The sequence below is a fragment of the Diadema antillarum genome, unplaced genomic scaffold, assembly GCF_040938485.1.
Source record: "Diadema antillarum isolate AM-2024a unplaced genomic scaffold, OU_Dant_1.0 scf00000182, whole genome shotgun sequence".
NCBI lineage: Eukaryota > Metazoa > Echinodermata > Echinoidea > Diadematoida > Diadematidae > Diadema > Diadema antillarum.
The window spans coordinates 1,059,100-1,071,113 of NW_027271071.1; the positions used below are offsets into that span (position 1 = coordinate 1,059,100).

A 12,014-nucleotide genomic window follows, 5' to 3' on the forward strand; every position below is an offset into this window, starting at 1 on the left:
AGTAGCCCCATAGCCTGCTGTACTTTAATCCCTATTAAAAGCTCTATTCTCATGACACGATCAAGGTCCATGTCTTTCGTATTGAATGGAGTACTGATACTCATTGATTAGCCATGCATTGGTTTGATCAAAGGAAGAGATTACACATGCTACTTCTTCCCTTAATCTAGTGGACTTTGGTTACTATAGAAAAAGAACTACATACCATTCACTTTGAGCTCACGTTGACTTCCCCTGACAAATCACCTCCTTTTCCTCACTTTACTTGTGTTAGGTCTCTATTCATGAGGCCGGTGTATGAATGTACACCTGTGTGTGCACTTGTGGAAAATGCACAACCACGTGTGCGTATATATACAGGCTACATGTTCACTTGTGAGTGTATCTGTGTCTGTTTGTGTGTGTCAGTGTGTGTGTGTGTCTGAAGATTGACACATGTCTATTGATGTGAAAAAGGAATAGGATTTTCAATCCCGAATAACAAAGTATGGTTTCACTCCTTATATTTTCTGCCCCCAATTTTCATCTGCTACAAATGTGCTTGTCAGTACCTTGTATCACCGGGAGTTCACTCCAGTACTTACACTGGTACAAAGGACGGTATGTGATAAAACCACTAAGTGATGCATATCCATATGTCTTGAATAGATAAGGATGAACAATAGTCGCTCTATACACCGTACGTGTTCAATTATCATTCTCTTTGGTATCTGTTGGAATGCGATGATATCAACCAAGACAAGTGACATAGAAGCGAAGCTGTGCTGACTCAAGTGTGTTTCCACTAAAACCAACCCGCAGTGTTTGCTATGATAACATAATTATGACAGGAAAATCAGATACGATATTTAGTAGCTAACCTAGCAGCTTTGGCTTCCCTGAACATGAAATTGTGCTGGAAAGTGGACCTGCAAAGAATCCCTCGATTCCATGTGATATTCAATGAGACTCGGTACAAAGAGATTCTGCAACATTTTGCACCATATCACCAATTCTTTGATCATGATGCGGGTATACGGGTTTATAATAGGTGCTCAACAAATTTTGAACATCCATATGATAATCTTTTATAACATAACCTGACCTTTCATTTACTGTAAAACATGATATATTTGCTGCATGAAATTTTCGCGAATTGGAGCCGACGGCCTTTATCGTGGCGTGAAATTGTTGCAAATTGCCACTGGCGTTCAATGCATATAGTGTAGACAAGAACTTTTGCGTGCATTTTCATTTCGCGAATCTTGGCACTCGCAAAATTCGCAAAATTCGTGAAATTAAAATGCACGCGAACATTCCTCGTTTTACAGTACCTCCTTCTGGAGATCATTGTATGATTGTCCTAAAGCTACCATCAAAGAGAACTTTCTCTCTATAGTTCTCCATAATACCTCTTTAGTACTACCTTGTTTGGCATTATCTTGTTTCTTTTGCTATAGTATCTTTTGAGTAGATCCTGACATTTAACCCTAAAAAGGCCGGGGGGGGGGGGGGGGGTCGAATCAACCCCCCCCCTCATTATTTTTCGTGACTTCTCCGCTGCGCGAAATTTTTTGAGCGCGCCGTTTGCTGACTTTTTACTTTCAAGTCTCGCGCATCTTTTGACACCATTTTCGCGAAAATCGCGCATACCGTTACAACGCTGCATGACATTTTATACATGCCTGTCAGGCCAAAAATGGCTCAAAAACGTGATTTTGTGTATAAAGTCTATGCAAATGGAGTTTTCTCTTCTTATTCATAAAGATATGATTATTTTCACTTTCATAGGCTGAAACTAATTAATTTTAGCATTATTATGCTTGAAATAGGTTCTTTCATAAATTTTGCGGAAAAAAATGATAAAACAAAAGGTCGAAAAAACAACGAAATACATAAGAAATTCATAAAACAATAAAATATATAAGAAATTGATTTTGATACCAAATTTTTTTTGGAAGTACATTGTTAGGAATGCTACAAAGAATGTTTTTACCAAAAATTAAGATTCTAGGAGCTTCAATTTCTGATTTAGAGCAAAATGTATGATTTTATGCATATATTAGCATAATTAATTATTATGACGAAAATTTCCATTTCTTTTTGTATAGCGTGGTAGAATACGCCACAGGCAATGCACTTGCCAAATTTCATGGCGATTGCGCGATCGATGGCCGAGATCTCGGGGGGGGGGGGGGGGGGGGGGGGTTGAATCAACCCTTCCCCAGCCACAGAACACCCAAAAAAGCCTGGCCTGGTTAGGGTTAAAGCATTTAATAACCAAATGTGTAAACTATTGTCTGTTCAAGCCGACTTCGATAGACAAGCATAAAGTCACACAAACAATTCTTATACATATTTGGACAGAAAGTAAGCAAGTTAAGGAACTTTTAATTTTACATCTTCTCAAAGAAAATTAGAATTTTACATCTTCTCAAAGACTGCAGAAATAGGTCACCATTACATACCGAGATTTATGACTGATAGAGATCAAGACAAATCTTCACTTATGTTCTTTCTTTGAACCAAAGTAAAGAAGAATCAATACAACCATTGTAAACTTGCAATAACTTACAACTGATGACCTTTCCAGGAAGAAAGTAGTAAATTCCTAAATCACTGACTAAAAATTGCACTGTATGACATTTCTATGACAAACCAATTGGAGCATTGTGAGGCAATGACAGCATGGCATCATCGAACCATGTACTGGTTCCAACTAATGTCACTATTTCATTAAAACATGTAAAATGTTCCCCACTTTCTCATTTTGTGTCCGATTCACAGAAATTTTATTTGATGTCACTCTGTTTTAGTGAATTCAAACATTGAAATATTATGATTTTGATACACTTGCAAGGTTATAATATTCTTTTTTTTTTTTTACATATACAATAGTATTTCATACTTTCGATATTTACTTATATAAAACAAGAATAAATCAGTGAAGATTATATATATGTGCCACATACAAAAGTGTAGATACTGTATATGCCATGTACTTCAAGATTATTTTTATGACTTGGGACTAAGAAGACAATTCTGTGCGCTGTAGATTTTGCAATTCAGAACTGCAATACTGTAAACACAAATTTTTGCAGTGTATTAATTTTCTCGCATTTTGCGCTACTTATGCCCGGCGCCAATTCTAAAACACATGAAAAATATCTACACAATTTTTTTCTGCACATTTCTGCATGAATTCAAGAACCTGCGAATACATTTTTGAGCCGCTCAGCAGGAAAATATGTACGTTTATCGTAATGGAATGAGAATTACGTACTGCTACGTGTATCATCCCTTTTCAGGAGAACATTTAAGTTCGTAATTTCTTACCTTGAAAGTGATATACAATGCCTTTAGCTTATGGGAAGCAATATTTTCTTATTTTTAATTGAAGAAAAACATATATTTTTGGGAGAGTGTGAATGGGCCTCATATACATATATATTAGGCTTCATTTACAATAACTCAACAATATACAGTGCCTTCATTAACTTATGGGAGGCAATATTTTCATATTTCTATTTTTTTTTTTCACACCATGGAGCCACTCAGAGTGATATAAAGTTCAATACTGGTAATATCCCTTGCAGAGTATTTATGAATCACTTCTGGCACTTGAGTGGGAAGCAGATCATTTTTCATTTCTGTTTTCCAAGGGTGCATTCGAGTGCTCTAAAGCGAACCAAAGCGAACTGAACGAAAGCGTACCGAACTGTACTGTGCCAGATTTGGAATGTTCAAGCACTCTGTTGAGAAAGCGTACCTCATGAGTTATTTATAGAGGGGGTCACGCATTTTGTAGCAAGGGGATCATTCACTTGGCATGCTTAAACTACTTACAGCTGTCCCAAACAAAGAGAATGAACTCTTTGCATTATGACATATGTGCATGTTACACACATTCTTCACATGCAAACTTTTGGTACGCTTTTGGTACCCTTTTGGAGCACATCTTGAAATGGTCCACTTTTGGCTCAGTTCAGCTCAGTACGGTACACTTTAGAAGCGTTCAAGTGCTCATCTGGTGCAGGTATGGTACGGTTCAGTTCGCTTTAGGAGAGCGCTCGAACACACCCAAAGTCTAACTAGTGTGTAGAAACACATTGTGTTTGTCATGGTATTGAGGAACTTCAGAATACAGTGAATGAAGGAATGAATGAATACAGAATGAAGAGATGAAAAAAGAAAAAGAACGAAGGAATAAATAAATCAATAGTTGTGACAAAACTGCAGATTACAAACAAAACAATACCTGAACATGTCCAAAGCTTGGAAACTCTACAAATATATGCAAATATCTGATATCTGCGTGGATCTCTCTGAGTATGCTGGTAACATACTGAATAGAAGACCTACAGCACACTACTCTTCTTCCAGCATATTTTCATTATCATCAATGGGGGAAGTCTTTGTTAGGCAAGGCAAATAAATAAGTCAATAAAGAAAGACAGAAAAAAGAAAGAAAGAGAGGAAAAAAAAGAAAGAAAGAAAGGAGGGAGGGCAGGAAGGAAGAAAGAATGAATACAACGATGAAAGGAAGAAAGAAATGTACTGGACTGTGTCTCCTGACCTTAAGGCGTTCCTCATTGTGCTGAAGGATGCTCTTGATGAGCCTGTTGGTGAGGTAGAGGTTGCGCTTCTTACCCACGTGGCAGCGGGTTAGAACCTGGGTCATGGGGAAGGAGTCTTGAACGTCGTAGAACTCTCTTCCAGAGTGATGGGGATAAGGGAGGGGAAGAAAATGGGGTAAAAAAGGTGAACCATATCACTGAAGAAACGTCAGTCTTCATAAAATGGGTTTAAGAATGAAGCTAATCAGAAGCGCTGAAATGAGACAAGGGTGCACTCTTTATTTTTCTTGTAAATATGCACAGGTATGCAAAAAGCGTGCAATGAAAATGAGTAACTGTATACTCTTTGACGTAACAATGTAGGCCTAGATACTACATGTACGTCAGTAGCAGAAATTCAATCAGTTACAAGCAAGCGTTCAATCACAAATTATTTGCTGAACACAACTTCTAAGTTTGTATTCAGTGGAGTGGTTGGAACATATCTTCAGACATTTTGGCTTTGGAACAAGTTTAACATGTAGCTGACTGGTATTCACCCAAAAAGGTACATGAAAAATAGCTCATACATGAACAACACGGTAGCTCCATTTTATGAAACAAATAATGCACAGGTTTAAAAGAGTGCGCTGCATCTCCACTAAATGTACTCTCACCTTTGCATTATTTGTATAGCAGTCAATGGGACTTTTCTATTGGTGCACTATACACGACCTATTGGTAGATTTAATGCATAGTAAACACATTAGAATTGCAATAATTGAAAGGGACTGTACAGTACTGGTTGAGGTGGGGATTCATGTTTTGAACATTCCTAAGTGAGATAATGAGAAACCTCCTATGAAATATGAAAGAGCATGTAATTTCAAGAAGGACTCAACATTTATTTGATGAAAATTGGTTTTCAAATGGCTGAGATATCCAAAAAATGATAATAATAAAAGGCAACAGGCCACGCATTTTATTAGGATCTCTTTGTTTCACCTTGTTTTTGGATATCTCAGCCATTTCAATACTGATTTTCATCAAATAAACTTTTGATACCCCTTAGAATTGCACGCTCTTTGACATCTCAGAGTGGTTTCTGAATATCTTGCAAAACGTTAACAGCTAAATCCTCACCTGGACCAGAACTGTACACGTCCTTTAACCCTAAAAAGACTGGGGGGGCCTAAAAGGTCCCCCTCGACATTTTGTGTGATTACTCTGCAACACGCAATGCTATCGCCGCGATGCTCTATGACTTTTTTCTTTCGAGTTTCGCGCACATTTTGACACCAAATTTGTGACGTCCGGGGGTACGGTTCTGAAGTTACATAACTTTTTGTTCATGCACGTGAGGCCAAAAATGGCTCAAAAATGTGATTTTGTGTACAAAGTCAATGAAAATTGATTTTTTTCACATGGTTCATATAAATACCGGGTATGCTTATTTTTACTCTCAATGGCTAAAATTAAATTTGTTTTAGGAGTATTATGCTTCAAAAAGTGTCTGCCACAAATTTTGTTAAAAAAACAACAAAAACAAAAGGTCGAAAAAACAAAGAAATACAAAGAAATGGTTTGATGCATATTTGATGTACATACAAGGTGTATCATACGTGACCAAACGGGATCTATTGAAAGTACGGGTAATAAAAGGATCATTAAAATTTCAGTGACCCGACCTAAAGTAACTATTCAATGCTGATCTGCCATTCTTTATCTGTATATAAACATTAATTCTCTGCTAAAAGATCTCTTCTCTGTATTAAAATAAGACATTAAATGGTATGGGCACACATCTTGTGCACATTTGCATGGAGCCTACGAAAGAGGAAGTCTATAGAAACTTAAACTGGAGACCAATCCAGGAAAGCATGAGTTTTCAATACATGTAAACCCGTTGAGAACAAGCTGATTTTGCTTTAACACACATTTCCCATACACACCTGCCCGAGTATAATCTGGACTAGTCTTTAACGGGTTAGCAATATACTAGTAGCACTTTATTGGTGTCTTGGAAAGGGGAAAATTGCCAACATCTCTGAATACATGTACTAATTCATCTCAATCAGGAGGTCCATTTTAGTTTTCTCTCTCTCTCTTTCTTCCTGAGAAACTTGTCAGATTTAGCTCTGCCTCAACGTACATACTAAACTCTGCATGCAGCCATGCTCTGTAATAGCTATAACTGGCCAATCAATTTGGTTTGCACTCAGTCTATTCATTAATGATATCACATATAATCCCTTTTCACATGTCTCTTTCAAGCAATGGTGGTATTTTTCAATTCATTGATTACACTGGGCAACAATTTTTAACTTTTTGAATGTTGTCTTGATTTCTACAACTGATTCAGGGTATTTTTGTAGTGCTGAATCAGGAAATGGCATCCGTTTCTCTCCATCAGGTCAAGTTTTTGTGTTAACCCTTTGAATACTCAATTCTGTAATTCCCATTGACTTTGTACAGGGACCACTCAAAGTGGCCAACAGGTTAGGTTGATTTGAAAAAAAAAATTATTAAAATAGATATTGTGACAAAATCGATTACATTTTTGTGGTATTATCAGCTGATTTTTGTCACATATATCACCCTAAATATATTTTTAAGAGAAAAAATGTTTTTCCAACAACATATATTGATTACCTGATCTTAGAAACATCAATTACTGTAAACTGAATGGTGGGCATTGATAAAGGTAAGTATACGCGTAAATTGCATGTTGCTTCACCATTGTTCAAACTTCAGGGTTTGAACTTCCGTTTATTCGAACTCCTGGAATGCTCAGCATCAGGGAGGTCTCTCTTCAGAGTCCAACATTAGTCAGCCATCATGTCTGCGTCCCAGCGACCCTGATACCTGGTATCCATCTCTTTCATGTCCTGATGGAATCTCTCTCCCTGCTCGTCACTCATTGAACCCAGGTTCTCAGGAAACCGGTCCATATGTGAAAATAGGTAGTGCATCTTGATGCTCATGTTGCAGCCAAGGTTTCTGAAAGCAGTCAGCATGTTGTTGACAAGTTCTGCGTAGTTTCTAGCTTTAATGTTACCAAGAAAGTTCTTCACTACCAGAACAAATGCTTTGCAAGGTTCCAGTTCCACTTCATTCATTGTGTTTTCGAACTCTGGATCTCTAATGAGCTGACGGATCTGAGGACCATCAAAGATGCCATCTTTCTTTTTCTCCATGGACAATCCTGGAAAAGCCTGGCACAAGTAAGTGAAGCAGTCACCATTTAATATTGTCCAGAGCCTTGGTGAACTGCTTCATTAAGCCGAGCTTGATGTGCAGCGGTGGGAAGAGATATATTCTGTCTTGGTCCACCAGAGGGTCGTTGATGACATTCCTTTCTTTGCAAGGCACTAATTCCTCTCATACAGGCCAGTCCTTCTTCATGTAATGCAGAGCACGGTCCCTACTATCCCACATGCACAGAAAACATGGGTACTTGGTGAAGCCACTCTGTTGTCCCAACAAAAAGTTCACCATCTTCAGGTCAACACAAATAACCACTTATGCTGATCATAACCGATTTTCTCCAGCACATACTTCACCGCTTCATACTTCTCCTTCAGTGTAGTTGAGTGAGCGATGGAAGATTTCAAGGTTTTTGTGACTACAAACTGATCCATTTTGGACATAATCACCCAGAACTATTGGACCCGAATACTTTTTGTCATTAAAATAAACATTTCCAATCAAAACAATTAATCAAAATGGCATTTTACCCCCAACGACCTCTTCTAAAATGCTCCACACATGCGTTTATGTGAACAAAAACGTAAAAAACGACATGTGGCCGTAGCTCAAAAACTTGACCTGATTGAGCAAAACCAATGAGATTTTTGGATTCAGCGCATCAAGTTTACCCTAAATCAGCTGAAAAAACGCAGACAACAAATTTGTTGTTGACCAGTGTTATCAATTGAATCATAATTGTTTTAACCTGTTTTATGTTTTTACTCCCACTTCTCCATTGTCTTCTTGCACTATGTATATGGGCCCAAAACTTTGGAATAGCCTTCCAAAATCTTTGACAAGCACCATCACTTAATGCTTTTAAAAAGAACCTCAGGACTTACCTTTTCAATTCAAATTAACAACTGTTATACCTGTAAGCATATATATGTACATATATTGTTTGTTCGTTTATTGTTCTTAGATCTTCTGTGATACTCTGTTGTACGTAATACATATGTACTCTGTGCTACAGCGCCATGAGTATCTTTCTAGGTAGAATGAGCACTTTATAAAAGTCTCTATACTATTATTATCATTATTGTGGAGAATCTTCCCATGAGGTCAAAAGAGACCTTCTGTGGAGGTATTGTGGCCTAGTGGTTAAGAGTGCTCATGTCTGAATCGCATCAGTCTGGTATGGGTTCGAGGATTCGAGCCCAACGAAGCCTGACATGATTGCCTTTTAGCAAGACACTTTGTCCACATTGCTGCTCTCTGCCCAGGAGTATAAATGGGTACCCAGTAAGATAAGAATGCTGATGTTGGATGATCAGCATGTGTGCACCTGTAAAATGGCAGCTGGCTGGAATGCTCCCAGGGAGTGGAGAGTGAGCACTGTCAGTGCTGTTGGGAAATATTGTATCCAGTGACCAAGTAATAATAGTCTGTAAAGCGAATTGAAATTCTTAAGAAGTATAAAATGCGCTAAGTCTATAAAAACTAGATATTATCATTATTATTATCATTATCATCATCATCATCATCATCATCATCATCATCATTACCGTTATTATGAGAAAAACTCACTTAATCTGGGGCCAGATTTCTTCGCCTTCCTTCAGGAAAACAAACGGGTCCTCCTTGTAGCTCCCAAAGCGTGCCTTTTTGGTCGGTGGTCTGCAACATGATGTACGACAGAGGGACGTCATGCTTACTCTCATTTTGACAAGTGACTGTTAGTCTCCATGAAAACATGAGCAACATGTACAAACCTACAGCTCACCAATTGAGAGCCGACTGGGGAACATACCACAATATATCAATCTGACAGCGAGAGAATGAAGATAGACATAAATTTGAAAGTTGAGGGTTTGAACGCAACAGACATTTGATTTCATCCAAATACATGTATGTGCACGATTTGGCTACAGAGTTTATTTTGTTCACATACATACAATAAAACCCTCACAAAAACTATATGTGACCCGCGACAACGGTTTCAGGCAAAAGTCGCAAGAGCAAATTCCCTGCTAGGCGGGGTACAAAGATTTTGACCATTATTTTTGTCGATTTAGGTTTTTTGCAGAAATCGAATCTTTGATATGTTTTCTACATCTACACTAAATTTCATAGCATAAGACTAAGTTTTTCCTATCAAAAATGGAATTTTAAGCACCCTATGTTGGATCGCACTCGTCAGTTTCGAGCTTCTTTCGAACGCCGCGCCAATATCCCCAGTGTTGCTACGGCGCAGGGTCTCATATGCGATTGGCTGGTGCGTCGCATACATTTACATAATTCGGCTTTCGGAGACACCAGTTGCAGCGTGTGGGGAATGCTTTGTCCACGCGTGCACGATTACATGCTCCATTGTTCTTGCTATAGTGGTTTATACGCTCGCTCTGTAGTGCGTGCTCTTCGTTTGGCTTTTTGTCCAAACTATTCTACCGCAATGTTCGACAACGGAAGTGAAACAAAAATCGTGTAGCATGACATAATCGTGTGAAAAGAAAACTAAATATTCCCAAATTTGTCTACTTGTACATGTAGTAAGGATTATGACAGCAGACTGACTCAATGGAAGGTAGATAAGAGGAAAGGAGCAGTCACATGTGACCAATTATATTCAAATACTACACGTCAAAATCGCACCAAACTAACGAGTCGTGTTTGTTTGTTTTAATTTAAGCGTGACTCTTGCCAGCACTAGCAATTCTGCTTTCCAAAGGGTCGCCAATTATAAAGACAAATCAACCACAATGAAAACACGATTTGTAAATGTGTGGATTCGCCACCGCTCCTGTTACATATGTACACAGTCATGGCGTGTGGATGTCATTGCGTAATGCGTGAACCATACACGTCATGTACATGTACGCCATACGTGCAATTATCGTATTCGCCATCTTGAAAGACGTACTGGTAAACAAACCCGAGCGAAACGCATTGTTTTTCGGCTCCATACGCTGAACTCCGAGGAAGGTGCCCGGGAAAGTTGACTGTCTCAGTGAGCCAATCAGAAGGCGATGTGGTTGCTAGAGGCGGGGCTTAACATCGATTGGCACCATCGTACGGATGGGTGATTCTCCCCTCGCATCGCCGCTCGGACATTGTCTTTGAGAAAGAGGTGAATCTTCAAAGCCTGTTTTCTCGCAATTTTGTCAGGCTAACAACTAAAAAAGTGCATTTTATTTCTCTTTCTATGCCCACTTATGGTGCCGAAGAATACAAGTGTTTTATATCAATGCAAAGCTTAGGAAATGGGCAATGTGATTCAGTGAAAAAATGAATTTTCAAAATTCCCGACTTTTGCCTGAAACCGTTGTCGCCGGTCACATATGTTTGTTTTTGCTGCAACACACAAGAGTCATGAGCACTACACCATTTTACTAGTCACCTACATCCATGGAATAAACATTATGATTGCATTTAAAAGGTTATTGTGCTGTACCCCTGTCTATCATCCTTTGATTGTTTGTTCTTTAATAACCACATAACCCTTTCTCAGTAAATAACTCTCACCATGGTCATGTTGGCATGTAGATTTACAAGTCTGAACTATAATACATCTCTCTTCCAAAAATCACCATCAGCCCCACAAACTCTAGAAATAATGGCTTTGGTTGACCAAATTCTTTTCAATTCTACATGTACTTTCCGCGCTTTCCTCCAGTAATAACACTTTTTCTAAAAACAGTAATTAATCCATGAAAACATTGATAAATTACCTGGTACTTGAGCAGTACATATATGGTGTGTCTTTCACTCAATTTCTTTTTTAGCCTTGGTCTCCACTAGCTAACAGTAAAGCATTGGCAGTGATTTCAAACTCACTCTGGTGCTGATTTACTGGCATCTCCTGCTGAAGCTTTTGCCGCTACGGCAACCGCATCCTCACCCTGACTGGCCTTCTCTGCTGTCTCATTTGAGTCATCTCTCATATCCGCATCGGGTTTCTTCTCCTCTGTAACTGACAGCAAGAGACAGAAACACTGCTTTATTTTTTGATAGCATATTCAGCTAAAAGTTGCAAATATTGCATGAGCCGTCAACATGAGCTTAGTCTTTGGAACTTGGACTTCATCATGACCTGCTAATTTTATTTCAGGAGAGGAAAATCCCGATCAAGAAGTTGATGAATACATTTCAGACATGAGGAAAATTAGCCACTTAACCCATTGAGGACAGACTGATTTTGCTACAACACGCATTTCCCATAGATCCCTGCCCGAGTATACTCGGGACTCGTCCTCAACGGGTTAAACAGGTCATGTTTCATTCGGACCTTTC

The 12,014-nt window shown here is 38.6% G+C and overlaps 1 protein-coding gene across 1 annotated transcript in view; it reads right to left on the reverse strand.

The window, feature by feature from the left end:
* Positions 1-12,014, reverse strand: part of LOC139723185 (RNA cytosine-C(5)-methyltransferase NSUN2-like) — a 34,677-nt gene that overhangs the window by 6,420 nt on the left and 16,243 nt on the right. The window contains exons 13-15 of the mRNA XM_071634442.1: positions 11,559-11,694; positions 9,312-9,401; positions 4,556-4,691 (exon numbers count right to left, since the gene is read on the reverse strand). Of these exons, the coding sequence (XP_071490543.1) occupies positions 4,556-4,691; positions 9,312-9,401; positions 11,559-11,694 (362 nt within the window). The remainder of the gene's footprint in view (positions 1-4,555; positions 4,692-9,311; positions 9,402-11,558; positions 11,695-12,014) is intronic.